The sequence below is a fragment of the Chiloscyllium plagiosum genome, unplaced genomic scaffold (genome assembly GCF_037043375.1).
Source record: "Chiloscyllium plagiosum isolate Xiang-an unplaced genomic scaffold, Cpla_swu_hap1 HiC_scaffold_33, whole genome shotgun sequence".
NCBI classification, from domain to species: Eukaryota; Metazoa; Chordata; class Chondrichthyes; order Orectolobiformes; family Hemiscylliidae; genus Chiloscyllium; species Chiloscyllium plagiosum.
Genome location: NW_028270171.1, coordinates 14,697,706 through 14,713,646, shown reverse-complemented (window position 1 = coordinate 14,713,646; position 15,941 = coordinate 14,697,706). Strand labels below are relative to the sequence as shown.

The 15,941-nt window shown below is 44.8% G+C and overlaps 1 protein-coding gene across 3 annotated transcripts in view; it reads left to right on the top strand.

Moving 5' to 3' along the window:
* Window positions 1–15,941, top strand: part of LOC122541977 (BAR/IMD domain-containing adapter protein 2-like 2) — a 73,240-nt gene that overhangs the window by 35,186 nt on the left and 22,113 nt on the right. For all 3 annotated transcript variants that reach the window (XM_087978298.1, XM_043679272.2, XM_087978299.1), the window contains 5 exons: window positions 1,115–1,261; window positions 5,538–5,642; window positions 7,569–7,701; window positions 8,458–8,665; window positions 11,855–11,926. In XM_087978298.1, the coding sequence (XP_087834424.1) occupies window positions 1,115–1,261; window positions 5,538–5,642; window positions 7,569–7,701; window positions 8,458–8,665; window positions 11,855–11,926 (665 nt within the window). The remainder of the gene's footprint in view (window positions 1–1,114; window positions 1,262–5,537; window positions 5,643–7,568; window positions 7,702–8,457; window positions 8,666–11,854; window positions 11,927–15,941) is intronic.

Below are 15,941 nucleotides of genomic sequence, written 5' to 3'. Positions count from 1 at the left end.
GCCAGGGATGGGAATCGCGTAACAGCAAACGGGAGTTCGCTTTACAGAAAATAAAGGCCCGCAATTCACAAATCACATTAAAACCAAATCGCGTTTCATCAACCCGCGTTGTAGGAGAATGTTATGGACCAGGCCAGGCCCCCTCAAAATATTTCAAGAAAGTAGCCCAGACCCTAACTTTTCTAGTTGTTTTAAGCAGGTGTAGAGTGGATATTCCGGGAGTGATGCAGCTGGCCCAACCATTCAGTTTTGAACAATACAGAATTTATTTGCAAAATTACTGAAAGAAACACAACCAAAAGAGAACAGAATACAGAATAACTTAACTTATCTGAAACCCCAGCAGAATATCCCCAATTAATGATTCTGTTCCCAATGCTTGCAACAATGCCCATAAACTCTCGTTGGCACTAAAGGAACAATCAAACACAGGGTCTTCCAGGAGTGATGTTAGAGAGAGGAGGGTCAGCATGGACCTGCTTTTTGGGATCCAGCAGCTTCAGAACTCATTAGCAGCCCTGACTGGCCAGACTAATGGCTAAAACCAAACCAAAACCAAGCCAAACCAGAGAAAAGCTGAGCTGAGGAAACCAGCCACTCCTCTTTCTTTCTACAAGTGTTTTTTTTAAACTTGAAAGATTTTTTCCTGAGGCAGTATCTGTTAGTTATAATCAAATTGGCCTTGAAACCCTTCCAAGCCAGCCCTCTTGGTAACTCTGCATTATGACTGCTCTGTATACAATCCCTGATGAAGGGCACATGCCCGAAACCTCGATTCTCCTGCTCCTCGGATGCTGCCTGACCTGCTGTGCTTTTCCAGCACCACAATCTCAACAAAAAACCCAAGGACAACGTAACTTTGTTTAAGGGGCAGCATCATCACAGAAACAAAAACAGAGGTTGCTGGAAAAGCTCAGCAAGTTTCCCAGCACCCGGGGAGAGAAATCCAAATTGACGTTTCGGATCCGGTCTCCCTTCCTCAGAACAGAAAGCGACACAAAGTCTGACATAACCCTAAGCAGAAGTAGTTCCTGGGACAATCTGCAACCCCCATTCACCCAGAGCCCTTCTCTCCTGTTTCCTCATATTCATGTCTGTTCATGATCTGTTTCAGGAGAGGATCTACAACCTGGAGTCCAGTCTGGATTTATTTCTCCGCAACAGTTACAAGCAGGCCTTGGCTGAGGAGAGACGTCGCTATCGGTTTCTGGCTGAAAAACACTTCCACCTGTCGTCCCAGTTTCTCAGCTTTTACAACAAGGTAGGCACTGACACCCCATCATCCCCTGAGTTTGAAGACCTTTCCTAGGATCCAAACCACTCCAAAATACTCAGCACTGGGAATGAAGGCCTGCAGCTGACAGCTCATAAGACGTAAGGAATTGAAGTAAGCCATTCGGCCCATAGAGTCTGCTGTGCCTTTCAGTGAGATCATGGGCTGACCTGATCATTCTCAACTACTAATCCATGAGGTGGCTCAGCGATTAGCACTGCTGCCTTACAGTACTAGGGACCTTGGTTTGATTCCACCCTTGGGTGACTATGTACATGGAGTTTACACAATCTCCGTGTGTCTGTGTGGTTTTCCCTCCAGGTGTCCTCCCACAGTTCAAAGGTATGCAGGTTAAGTGCATTGGCTGTGCTAAATTGCTCCGTGGTATCCAGGGATGTCTGGGTTAGCCATGGGAAATGCAGGGTTATGAGGGGGTTGGGAGGTCTCCAGTCTGAAAAGCGACGCACCACCACCACTTAATTATGTATTCAAACAGCTAGTTACCTCTGTATTCTGTGTGATCTAACCTTGTCAAACACTAAAGAAGGTGCAAAACCTGACCTACTCTTGGCAAGTAAGGCAGGGCACTGACTGAGGTGTCAGTGGGGGAGTACTTGGGGGCCAGTGACCATAATTCTATTAGTTTTAAAAGAGTGATGGAAGAGGATAGACCAGATTCAAGAGATGAAGTTCTAAATTGGAGGAAGGCTAATTTTGATGATGTTGGGCAAGAACTTTCAAAAGCTGATTGAAGGCAGATGTTTGCAGGTAATGGGACAGCTGGAAAATGGGAAGCCTTTAGAAATGAGATAACGAGAGTCCACATACTGTATATTTCTGTCAGGGTGAAAGGAAAGACTGGTAGGTGTAGGGAATGCTGGATGACGAAAGAAATTGAGGGTTTGGTTAAGAAAAAGAAGGAAGCATATGTCAGGTGAAGATGAGATAGATGGAATGAATCCTTAGAAGAGTATAAAGGCATGAGGAGTATACTTAAGAGGGAAATCAGGAGAGCAAGCATGAGGTAGCTTTGGCAAATAGAGTATGGAGAATCCAAAGGTGTTTCACAAATACGTTTAGGACAAAAGAGTAACTAGGGAGAGAATAGGGCCCCTCAAAGATCAGCAACTTATAGAGGTTTATAAAATCATGAGGATCACGGACAGGATAAATAGACAAAGTCTCTTCCCTGGAGTGGAGGAGTCCAGAACCAAATGGCACAGGTTTAGGGTGAGAGAGGAAAGATATAAAAGGGACCTAAGGGGCACCTTTTTCACACAGAGGGTGGTACATGTATGCAATGAGCTGCCAGAGGAAGTGGTGGAGGCTGGTACAATTGCAACATTTAAAAGACATCTGGATGGGTATATGAATAGGAAGGGTTTGGAGGGATATGGGCCGGATGCGAGCAGGAGGGACTAGTTTAGGTTGGGATATCCGGCCGGCATGGACGGGTTGGATCGAAGGGTCTGTTTCTGTGCTGTACATCTCTATGACTCTATGACCTTAGTGAAGTCCATATTGACCACATCCACTGCTCTGCCTTCATCAATCCTCTTCATCACTTCCTCAAAAAACTCAATCAAGTTAGTGAGACACGATTTTCCATGCACAACAGAATCATACAGCACAGAAAGAGATCCTTTGGCCCAACTCGTCCATGCCAACCGGATTTCCCAAACTGAACTGGCCCCATTTGCCTGCATTTGGCCCATATCCCTGTAAACCTTTCCTCTCCATGTACCTGTCCAAATGTCTTTTAAATGTTGTAACTGTACCCATCTCTATCACCTCTGACAGCTCGTTCTATACACGCACCACCCTCTGCATGAAAATGGAACCCCTCAGGTCCCCTTTAAATCTTACCCCTCTCACCTTAAACGTATGCCCTCTACTTTTGGAGACCCTTATCTGAGGAAAGGACATTGGCTAATCACCTTATTTAAGACCGTCATGATTTTATAAACCTCAATATGGTCACCCACCTCAGGTGACTGACTGTGTGGAGTTTGCACATTCTCCCTGTGTCTGCATGGGTTTCCTCCGGGTGCTCCGGTTTCCTCCCACAGTCCAAAAATGTGCAGGTTAGGTAAATTGGCCATGCTAAATTGCCCATAGTGTTAGGTGAAGGGGTAAATGTAGGGGTATGGGTGGGTTGCGCTTCGGCAGGTCAGTGTGGACTTGTTGGGCCGAAGGGCCTGTTTCCACACTGTAACTAGTCTAATCTACACCCCTCAGCCTACGCCTCTCCTTATAACTCAAACCTTTCAGTCTCGTAACATCCTTGTCAATGTTTTTGCATGCTTTCAAGTTTAATAACATCTTTTCTATAGCAGGGTGACCAGAATTTTGCAGTTCTCAAAATGTGGCCTTACCAATGTCTTGTACAGCCATCATTTGATAACCCAAATCCTGTACTCGATATTCTGATCGATCCAGGCCACAAGCGTGCCAAATGCCACCTTAACCACCCTGTCTCCTCATAGAATCCCTACAAAGCAGATAGACACTATTCGGCCCATTGAATCTACATTAACCCTCTGAACATCTAGACCATCCCTCCCTACCCCACCCCACCGCATCCTCGCAGATATAAATTGCCCCAAACATCCATTTAGTTCACAAGTGGTACCCTGGGGTGTGTGGGGAAATCAGGCTTTCATACCAGCCTGGCCTTACTCGTGACTCCAGACCGACAGTAATGTGACTGATACCTCCACGCCAAAGTGCCAGGATGGAGCGTACACACCAGCCTCCCATCTACTGGAAACATCTCTGACAGAGTGAGCCCACGGCCCTCTTCCACAGTAATGGTATGATAATTGGCAAATTGGAGGGTGATTTCCCCATGACGTCATTTCCCAGGGTAGAGTTTTGATTGTCCCTTTTGGTGGCCATGTAAGCTGAACTCATTAGAACAGGGCAAGGAATCAGTCAAGTGACTGTAATCATTGACAGGACAGGGAATTTGATGGACAGGTCCACCCAAAGTCTGTCCACCATCCTGAAGGCCCAAGTCAGGATGGAACGCTCTCTGCTTGCCTCTTGATATGTCGCAGGAGAAAGTGAGGTCTGCAGATGCTGGAGATCAGAGCTGAAAATGTGTTACTGGAAAAGCGCAGCAGGTCAGGCAGCAGCCAGGGAACAGGAGAATCAACATTTCGGGCATAAGCCCGGGTTTCGGGTTCCTGTAGAAGGGCTTATGCCCGAAACGTCGATTCTCCTGTTCCCTGGATGCTGCCTGACCTGCTGCGCTTTTCCAGCAACACATTTTCAGCTCTTGATATGTCCCAGCAAACCACTCAGGAAGACAGCTCATCAGCATCTACTGAAGGGTAGTTAGGAGATAGACCAAAAATGCTGGCCTAACCATGGATGCTTGCATCCTCTGAGTGAATGAAGTGATCTGGTTTGTTGGGATCAATATCCCACTCGGTCATCTATTAAGATATTGGCCCCCCCAAGGTATTTTCCACCTGTTGTCATGTGTTTGAGTGTTGATTCATATTGGATGGAGATATGCATAGCCTTCCCAAAGGCTTTTTCTTCGGCCTGTGTTTGTTGACACAGAGGGAACTTGCGTATTAGTCTTTCATCTGAATGTCTGCACAAGTAGCATCTCTTCCAAGAGCTAACTAATTCAGCACAATCAAAGGATACAGTCATTACTGTAGGCACACACCCGCTGCTGTTGTGAATTATGAATGTATGGTGTTACACAGCCAACAGATGTTAACAATGTAATTAATCAAACTTTGGGATTCTCTGACACGGTGGAAGCAGCCTAACTTCTGGCCCAAAAGTTCATGTGCCACCTTCCTAGGATGTATTGCCTGAACAAGGTGGCTCAAGTTGTTAAGGGCTGTTACGGTACAGTGGTAGTGTAGTCCCACCTACTCCAGAGGTGTGTCATAACATCTTTGTGAAAGGTTGACTAGAAGATGCCTATGATGTAGCCAAGTTAATTATAAATTAGCTACAAAGTGAGGTACATTTCTTTCTCTGTATTAATTAAGATAATTTTAGTTCAATAATGACAGTAATTGTGCCTGTGCTGTTGGTAATAATCAGTAAACTGATCCTCTTTTTGTTTATTCGTGGGATGTGGGTTTCGTTGACTTGGCTGGCATTTATTGCAGATTCCTTGATGCTCCTGCAGGGTTACATGATTGACAATGTCGCAAGACTGAAATGATGGCCCCACCGTTAATCATTGGGTTGCTATGCTTTATCTGTTCCTCGTTCTCCTCATTTTCTGTTTCAGGCTCGTGACGTTCTCCACAGCAAAGTCCCAGGGTGGAGAGAACACACCAGCCCAGCATCTTCTGGAAACGTCTCTGGCAGAGCGAGCCCACGGCCTTCTTCCATGGTAATGTCTCTCAATACAGTAACCAGCAAGTTGGCAGGTCATTTTCCTTTGTCGTCATTTCCCAGGGTGGAACTCTGACTGAAAACAAACAATGCTAACGTTTCGAATCTAGATGCCTCTTCATCAGAGGTCTTCGTCAGCTCTGACGAAGATTCATCTCAATTCGAAACGTTACCTTGCTCTCTCTCCACAGATGTTGCCTGACCCGCTGTGATCTCCAGCATTTTTCACTTTCAGTGCAGATTCCAGCATCTCCAGTAATTTGCTCCTGGATGGACCTCTGATTGTCCCATTTGGTGGCCAAGTTAGCTGAACTCATTAGAACAGGGCAAGGAATTGGTCGAGTGGCTGTAATTATTGGGTTCTGATAGACAGGGGGTCAGGAAACTTGATGTACAGGTCTTCCCAAAACCTGTTGGATGTCCTGAAGGCACAAGTCAGGAGGGGGATGTAAGACTGACTGCTTGCCTGAATGAGTAAAGCTCTAATAATGCTCAAAGATCTCAACACCATCCAGGATGAAGCTTACATCTTAACTGGCCCATTCACCCCTGCCAACATTCATTCCCTGTCAGCACTGATGCATGGTGAACACCATCTACAAGGTGCACTGCAGAAACCCACCACCAAATCGCCTTCGAGAGCACCTTCCAAACCGAAAGGATGAGTGCAGCAGTCACATGACTTTGGTGGTGCCTATATCTTAGGGGTATTTGCATCGGCATTAGTAGGAAGAGGTATTTGGAAAATAGAAAGAAGAACTTTTCCTTTATTTCTTCTGTTGAATTGGCCCAGAGTGCTGTTGACAGTTGGACAGCATGCTGGCATTATCATTTCTGAGGAGGCGTCTAGACTTTCAATAGCTCTCAATTTGCTTTTTGCGGAATTCTCACTGGAAAATGTTATGTAGATCCAGACCACTATCACTCGATGTGTTAAGGCTCTGTCTGAAAACCTACAAACCAAGCATCGAGTATCAGAGTTGGGACACCATGTTGCAGCTGTACAGGACATTGGTTAGGCCACTTTTGGAATATCGCGTTCAATTCTGGTCTCCCTCATGTCAGAAGGATGTTGTGAAACCTGAAAGTGTTCAGAAAAGATTTACAAGGATGTTGCCAGGGTTGGAGGATCTGAGCTATAGGGAGAGGCTGAATAGACTGGGGCTGTTTTTCCTGGAACATCGGAGGCTGAGGGGTGATCTTATAAAGGTTTATAAAATCAGGAGAGGCATGGATAGGGTAAATAGGCAAGGTCTTTTTCCCAGCATAGTGGAGTCCAAACCTAGAGGACATAGGTTTGAACTGAGAGAGGATAGATTTAAAAAGGGCCAACTGTTTCACATAGAGGGTGGTGCGTATATGGAATGAGCTGCCAGAGGAAGTGGTGGAGGCTGGTACAATTGCAACATTTAAAAGGCATGCGGATGGGTAAATGATTAGGAAGGGTTTAGAAGGATATGGGCCAAGTGCTGGCAAATGGGACTAGATTAATTTAGGATATCTGGTTGGTATGGATAAGTTGGACTGAAGGGTCTGTTTCCATTCTGTATATCTCAATGACTGTGTAGTTAACTGCATGATGACAATAGATACTACACTGGTAGTTAGACAGAATTACTAAGACAATCAGGAGACAGAGATGAAATATTTACTACCATGAGGATCTAGTGTGAGCTAGTGTGCAGTCTACAAAATTAACCCTTTCAGATGCATTGTGTTTTTGCTACTTCAGTGAAGTTTTAGTTTACATATATATACTATTATGTCAAACAAGCAAATGCAGATGTAATCTGACACAGGACTGCAACTGATCCACATGATACAGTGAATTGTATAACTGCTGGAAATAAAATTATTTGAAAGCTGAGGACCCAGCTTGTTGACGTATTTTGTGTTTTAATTTCTCAAAACATTGCCCCCACAGAGTGATGATAATGTCTCGAGGTATAGCTATGTTCCCAGCCCTCAGCCACCGAGTCGTGAATTAAATGGGGCAGAGCTGACCACATATCCATACTCTGACCACAGGCAACTTGAGGAAAGAAATGCCTTACCGAGTAAGATGTTCTGGAGTTTCTTATATGCGTACTGCTCATGTTCTTCCTAATCAAAATGCATCACCTCACATGCCTCTGCTCTGAATTTCTATTGCTGCCTATCTGTCCAGTCTACCAAACTGACCACAGCTTTCAAAGGAAATGCATGTACAATCTGTTTTAAATGAAATCATGTTCCTTCTCTATCATTAACTTGATTTCAGTTCTCTTAAACAATATATAATAGATCTTTAATTCATTTCAAAACATCATCAATATTTTGAAGACATGGAAACATAAAAAGTAGAAACAGAGGTAGGCCATTTGGCCCATTGAACCCAGTCCTCCAGTTCTGGACTCCCCCACCCCAGGGAAAACATCTTGATTATTCACCCTAGCCATGCCACTCATGATTTTTAAAGTCACCCCTCAGCCTCCAACGCTCCAGGTAAAACAGCCCCAGCCTATTTTGCTTCTCCCTGTAGCTCAAACTCTCCAACCCTGGCAACATGCTTGTAAGTCTTTTCTGAGCCCTTTCAAGTTTCACAACATCTTTCCTGCAGCAGGGAGACCAGAAGTGGCCAACCAATGTCCGCAACATTGTTACTCAATGTTAAGACTAATATTGTTGTTGCCGCTGTAATTTCAGAGCGACATGTGTGAGCGGGGAGTCTAAGTAGGTTATGAAGCTTCAGGGGAGTGGAGTGGTGCAATGATTGATGGCTGCAGGGACATGCACACCCAGTGAGTGATGATATCTGTTGTCTGTTTTCTCAGGAGCAGGCTTTGAGGGGCGTCTGTCAAGGTCTGGCTCACTTGGAGAAAAGATTAATGCAACGGTCAATCCTCGCGTACAAGCCATTGCCTCTCACTCCGCCGGCAGCAATAAAACCATGTTAAGTTTTGAAAGAGGGGATATTATCGCCATTTTGGTTCCCGAGGCGAGGAATGGCTGGCTTTATGGAAAACTGGAAGGCACACCCAAGTACGTAATTCTGACAATCACTTGATGGAACGTGACTGTGGTTGAGAAGAGAAACACAGAGCCAACGGTTTCTGCCTTCCCCTCATCAAGACAAGTTCCAAATTTCAAACAATCACAATGATTACTACCACAGGAGAAAGTCAGGAGTCACACCACACCAGGTTATGGTCCAACGGGTTTATCTGAAATCACAAGCTTTCAGAGCACTGCCCCTTCATCAGGTGGATGCGCTTCGAAAGCTTGTGGTTTCAAATGAACCTGTTGAACTAAAACCCAGTGTCGTGTGACTTCTGACCTTGCCCACCCCAGTCCAACACCGGCTCCTCCACGTCATGGCTACCACAGGGGAACATCGTCTTTATTGGCTGGCAGAGGTTTATACAATCCTGAGGGGCACAGATAAGGTGGAAAGCAAAGATCTTTTCCCTAGGATTGGGAAGTTCAAAGCTAGAGGGCAAAATTTTAAAATGAGGGGAGAAAGGAACCTGAGGGCCTTTTCGCACAGAGTGTCACTCGTGTGAGGCATGAAGTGCCAGAGGAAGTGGTAGATGCGGACAAAGTAACAACATTTAAAAGACATTTGGACAGGTACATGAATAGGAAGAGGTTAGAGGAATATGGGTCAAACGCAGGCAAATGGAACTAGTTTAGTTTGGGAAACTTGGTCGGCATGGATGAGTTGGACCAAAGGGTCTGTTTCTATGCTTCATGACTCTATGTTGGAGGTACAACCAAAATGATTAGTGAGTGATGTACGTTAACTGTAAATATTACGCAGTCAGGTCAAAATGTTCCTTTAAATTCATTGAAGGATAGGATTATCATTATCTCTGAGAATTGGGATTGGATTTAGTTTTGACCATGGCAGCTGACGGAACTCAAATGCGGTCAATAATTCTGGAATATGTAATAGTGGCCATGTTAAAACTTCATCTGGAGTCACTAATGCCCTTTAGGGAAGAAAATCTGCCATTCTTAGCCAGTCTGGCCTACACGTGACTCCAGAACCACAGCAAGGTGAATGGTGTTCTAGAACAGAGGGACCTAGGAGTTCTGGTACATGATTTTTTTGAAGTTTGCATCATGTATAGAGTGGGTGAATAAAAAGATGTTTAGCACGCGTGCCTTCATGGCTCAGGCCTTTTCCCTTGGATGGGAAATTTCAAGACCATGGGGTATATTTTTAAAAAGAAAGGAGATAGATTTATAAAAAGACCCAAGGGGCAAGTGTTTTGGTTTGAGTGCAGAATGAAGTACCTGAGGAAGAGGTGAATGTTGGTTACAACAGTTATAACGTTTAAAAGACATTTGGATAAGTACATGAATAGGAAAGGTTTGGAGGGGTATGGGCCACGGGCAGGCAGGCAGGTGGATCTAGTTTAGTTTGGGGTTATGGTCGGCATAAATGAGTTGGACCGAAGGGTCTGATTCTGTGCTGTATGACTCTGTGACCCTTAACTACTCTCTGGAATGGCTGAGCAAACCATCAGTTCAAGGGCAGTTAGGGACTGGCAACTCACACTGGCCTCGCCAGAGACACCCACATCCCCTGAGAAAAGAAAATGTATCAGAACTGCACACAATATTTCACTGGGAGCTGTACCAATGGACTTGTTAAGTGTCTGGAATACTTCAGTTTTGAGCTCAATATTACTCTTTTATCCCTGCTCCTTATCTGTTGCCTATTTCACATCTTCACCATGTACATCTGTAGTTTCCCCAATATTACCATCATCACTCTGACTTTGTCCAATCACAGCAGTTAAGTAATACAAAGCTAGCCTTGAGTATACTTTTTACCCCTCTAGCCTGACACTTTCCCTTTAATTGCATATACCCTTTAAATTTGATTTGGATGCAATTTTTCACATCCACATGGCCCTCATGTGCATCATTATTTGACCTGATATTTCTGTGAAATTATATTGAGCTGACCTTGGAGAATTGAGGGCTAGCAAAACACCTTACTGTTTTTCAATTCATTCGCAATGTGCATTGCCGGTGAGGTCAGCACCTGTAGTCCATTCCTCACTGCCCAGAGAGTTTTTAAGTGTCAACCATATTGCTGTGGGTCTGGAGTCACATGTAGACCAGCCCAGTTAAGATGGTAATTTGCTTCCCTGAAGGACGTTAATGAACCAGATGTGTTTTCCCCCAATAATCAACAAAGGCTCACTGTCATCACTAAGCTCCTAATTCCATATTTTTAATCAAAATGAAATTCTGCCATGGTGGGATTTGAACCTGGGTGCCAGGACATCATGTAGGCCTCTGAGTTAATAGTTTTGGGGCAGCACAGTGGCTCAGTGGTTAGCACTGCTGCCTCACAGCGCCAGGGACCTGGGATCTATTCTACCCTCAGGTGACTGTCTGTGTGGAGTTTGCACACTCTCCCCGTGTCTGTATAGGTTTCCTCCGGGTGCTCCGGTTTCTTCCCACAGTCCAAAGATGTGCAGGTCAGGTGGATTGGCCGTGCTAAATTGCCCCATAGTGTCCAGGGATGTGTAGGTTAGGTGCATTAGTCAGGGGTAAATATAGCATAACAAGGTAGGGGAATGGGTTTGGGTGGGTTACGCTTCGGAGGGTCAGTGTGGAGTTGTTGGGCCAAATGGCCTGTTTCCGCACTGTAGGGATTCTATGATACTAGTTCAGCACGAATACCATGAGGCTGTCAGCTCCTCTAGCCTGCCCCTTCCGGTTGGTCACGTGTTAACCATTTCAAACCATTCAGCACCCACATAGTAAAGTTGCTCCAACTTTGTAGTTACGTTTAGAGACGGTAGAGTCGTGGTAATGTCACTACACTAGTAATCCAGAGAGACATGGTTAAATACCTGAGAAACAAGGCTCAAATCCTACCCCTGCGGTTGGTGGAGCTTAAATCCAGTTAATTGAATCTGGTGACCATGACAGTATTGTCAATTGATGTTTAAAAACCCATCATTGTCACTAATGCCCATTAGGGAAGGAAATCTGTCATCCTTACCTGGTTTGGTTTACACGTGACTCCAGATCCGATATGATGTGGTTAACTGTTAAACATAATTAATGATCAATAGGATCTTGCCTTACTGGAGGTGCCTGGATACATGTAGAATGTTTTCAGAAATTTGCGATAGTTAGTGTTGAGGATACTTCTCTTTTTCTCTCTCTTTAATCCATGATTGTCTATTGAATCTGTGCTTACAGACAGGGCTGGTTCCCATGCTCATTCGTTAGGCCTTTGGAAGAAGAGATACGAAGACGAGAGCCTTCAACCAGGTAATTGTACTGGAACGGGGGGAATGAGTACCAGTTTGAGTGAAATATTAACCATATAGATACAGCTACAAAACATCTCCTGCATGGCCATCGTGACATAACTTGGTGTTTGTTACACATCTGGCCAAATGAAAACCAATTGTTGCCGCACTTTCTTAGCAGGGGACTGAAGAACTGAGCTCGTTCAACCCCTTTGGCCACTTATTGTTGTATTGTTACCAATGACAAAGGTCCCTGTGGATTATTGGTGAAAGGAGGGATTCATTTCCCAAGCTTCTGTGCTGTGCACACATCAGGATAAATTCAAGAATACCAAAGTTCAAACAATCATAATTTACAAGAAAAAAAGAATCGGTGGGGGGGAGTGATTGGTTAACAAGTAAACTCTGATGTCTTGCCATGGAGAATGTAATGGAGTGTGATAGGCTATCCAATCTCAGGGTGTTAAATTTGAACATATTCCTTTTGTTTGCAGAGAACATGTCTCTGCAAATTAATTTATATCCTCTTCAGCAAGAGTAAATGATCACAAAACCTCAAATGATTATCTACTATCTGTTGTTCCTGTAGTCATTAGCATATTAGGACTGTTCATCAAGTGTTGCCACAATTGTAGGCTCATATCCAACACAGACATTTTGATTTGTGTTTGGCAAGTATGTACTGGTGGTGTGTTTACTGCCATAGCCAAGAGCTTGCAGAAGCCTGTAGTTCCCTCCATAGCAATGCTTTGGCCTATTAGAGCTGACTTAGGAATCCATTGGCTCCCCTGTGGTATACATTGTTATAATATTTTGAAATTTGGTATTCCTGCATTTCTCTTGATGAAAGCAAGGTGGAAAACTTTGACAACAAGTATCTTCTTTTAGCAGTGCTCCGCCACCGTCTGTAGATCATATTAATTCCAGAAACCCAAATGAGGGGTACAGCTCCAGGTGGAGCACAGATGCCGAATTACAAATTGTGACACCAACTGACACTCAGACCTGCTAGTCTCTCCTCATATTTCTCACGAGGTGCACGGGTATCTAGGTAACTTGGGTAGTAGGAAAGGGGGAATGGTAAGGGGTTGAAATCCTACCTCCTTCATCATGAGTGAGAAATGTCAAGATAGACCATATGCTACACAGAGGTTCATCTCTTCAGGATTTACAAGGTTGTTGCTAGGGTTGCAGGGTTTGAGCTATAGAGAGAGGTTGAATATGCTGGGGCTATTTTCCCTGGAATGTCAGAGGCTGAGGGGTGACCTTATAAAACTTTACAAAATCATGAGGGACATGGATAGGTGAATAGTCGATGACTATCCCCGGGATACGGGAATCCAAAACTAGAGGACATAGGTTTAAGGTGAGAGGGAAAACATTCAAAGGGCAACTTTTTTATGCAGAGGGTAGTGCGTGTATGGAATGAGCTGCCAGAGAAAGTGGTGGAGGCTGGTACAGTTACAGCATTTAAAAGGCACCTTGATTGGTACATGAATAAGAAGGGTTTAGAGGGATATGGGCCAAATGCTGGCAAATGGGACTAGATTTAGATTAGATTACTTACACTGTGGAAACAGGCCCTTCGGTCCAACAAGTCCACACCGACCCACCTAAGTGTAACCCACCCAGACCCATTCCCCCTTCACCTAACACTATGGACAATTTAGCATGGCCAATTGGTTGGTTGAGGATATCTGGTTGGCATGGACAAGTTGGACCAAAATTCCATGCTGTACATCTCAATGAGTTTATGACATTCAAATGTGATATCAATGTGTATGAAATCTGAGCGTCCCTACTAGTGAAAGGGGCTGAATGGCCTACTCCTGATATACCCAACCTGATAAAGGACTTTAGGCATCCAGCAATAATTGTTGAAAGAAACTTGTTCTCATTTTCTTCTCAAATTATTTTTGCCAGTTAGTACCGCAGGTGGATGGGCGCGTCTTGTGACACAATGGGTAGCACCCTGAGCCAGAGGTGCTGAGTTTGAGTCCCACTTCAGGTCTTGATGGTTGAGAGAGGTAGAACATTGAACATAGAACATAGAAGAATACAACGCAGTATAGGCCCTTCGGCCCTCGATGTTGTGCCGATCCAAGCCCACCTAACCTACACTAGCCCACTATCCTCCATATGCCTATCCAATGCCCGCTTAAATGCCCATAATGAGGGAGAGTCCACCACTGCTACTGGCAGGGCATTCCATGAACTCCCGACTCGCTGAGTAAAGAACCTACCCCTAACATCTGTCCTATACCTACCCCCCCTTAATTTAAAGCTATGCCCCCTTGTAATAGCTGACTCCATACGTGGAAAAAGATTCTCACTGTCAACCCTATCTAAACCCCTAATCATCTTGTACACCTCTATCAAGTCACCCCTAAACCTTCTTTTCTCCAATGAAAACAACCCCAAGTGCCTCAGCCTTTCCTCATACGATCTTTCTACCATACCAGGCAACATCCTGGTAAACCTCCTCTGCACCCGTTCCAGTGCCTCCACATCCTTCCTATAGTATGGCGACCAAAACTGCACACAATACTCCAGATGCGGCCGCACCAGAGTCTTATACAACTGCGACATGACCTCAGTACTCCGGAACTCAATTCCTCTACCAATAAAAGCCAGTAGGCCATATGCCTTCTTCACCGCACTATTTACCTGGGTGGCAACTTTCAAAGATCTGTGTACATGGACACCAAGATCCCTCTGCTCATCCACACTACCAAGTATCCGACCATTAGCCCAGTACCCCATCTTTTTGTTACTCTTACCAAAGTGAATCACCTCACACTTAGCTACATTGAACTTCATTTGCCACCTTTCTGCCCAGTTCTGCAGCTTATCTATATCCCGCTGTAACCTGCCACGTCCTTCCTCACTGTCTACAACTCCTCCGACTTTCGTATCATCCGCAAACTTGCTCACCCAACCTTCTAACCCCTCCTCCAGGTCATTTATAAAAATGACAAACAGCAATGGTCCCAAAACAGATCCTTGCGGAACACCGCTAGTGACGGCACTCCAAGATGAACCTTTGCCATCAACTACTACCCTCTGTCTTCTTCCGGCCAGCCAACTCCTAATCCAAACCTCCAACTCACCCTCAATGCCATACCTCCGTATTTTTTGCAGTAGTCTACCATGGGGAACCTTATCAAACGCCTTACTAAAATCCATATACACCACATCTACCGCTTTCCCCTCGTCCACCTCCTTAGTCACCTTCTCAAAGAATTCAATAAGGTTTGTGAGGCACGACCTGCCCTTCACAAAACCATGCTGTCTATCCTTGATCACATTATTCCTATCCAGATGTTCATAAATCCTATCCCTTACAATTCTCTCTAAGATTTTGCCCACAACAGAAGTGAGACTCACCGGCCTATAGTTACTAGGGTTATCCCTACTCCCCTTCTTGAACAAGGGAACCACATTTGCTAGCCTCCAATCTTCTGGCACTACTCCTGTAGACAACGAGGACATAAAAATCAAGGCCAATGGCTCTGCAATCTCCCCCCTTGCTTCCCAGAGAATCCTAGGATAAATGCCATCAGGCCCAGGGGACTTATCTATTTTCATCCTTTCCAGAATTTCCAACACCTCTTCTCTACATACCTCAAAGCCATCCATTCTACTTAATTGTGACTCAGTATTCACATTGACAACAATGTCCTGTTCCTGATTGAATACTGACGAAAAGTATTTATTCAGTGTCTCCCCAATCTCTTCAGCCTCCACACGCAACTTCCCACTACTATCCTTGACTGGACCTATTCCTACCCTAGTCATTCTTTTATTCCTGACATACCTATAGGGTTTTAGGGTTTTCCCTAATCCTACCAACTAAGGACCTTTCATGTCCCCTCCTTGCTGCTCTTAGCTCTCTCTTCAGGTCCTTCCTGGCTACCTTATAACTCTCAATCGCCCCAATTGAACCTTCGCGCCTCATTTTACATAGGCCGCCCTCTTCCATTTAACAAGGGATTCCAATTTCTTATTAAACCACGGCTCCCTCACACGACCCT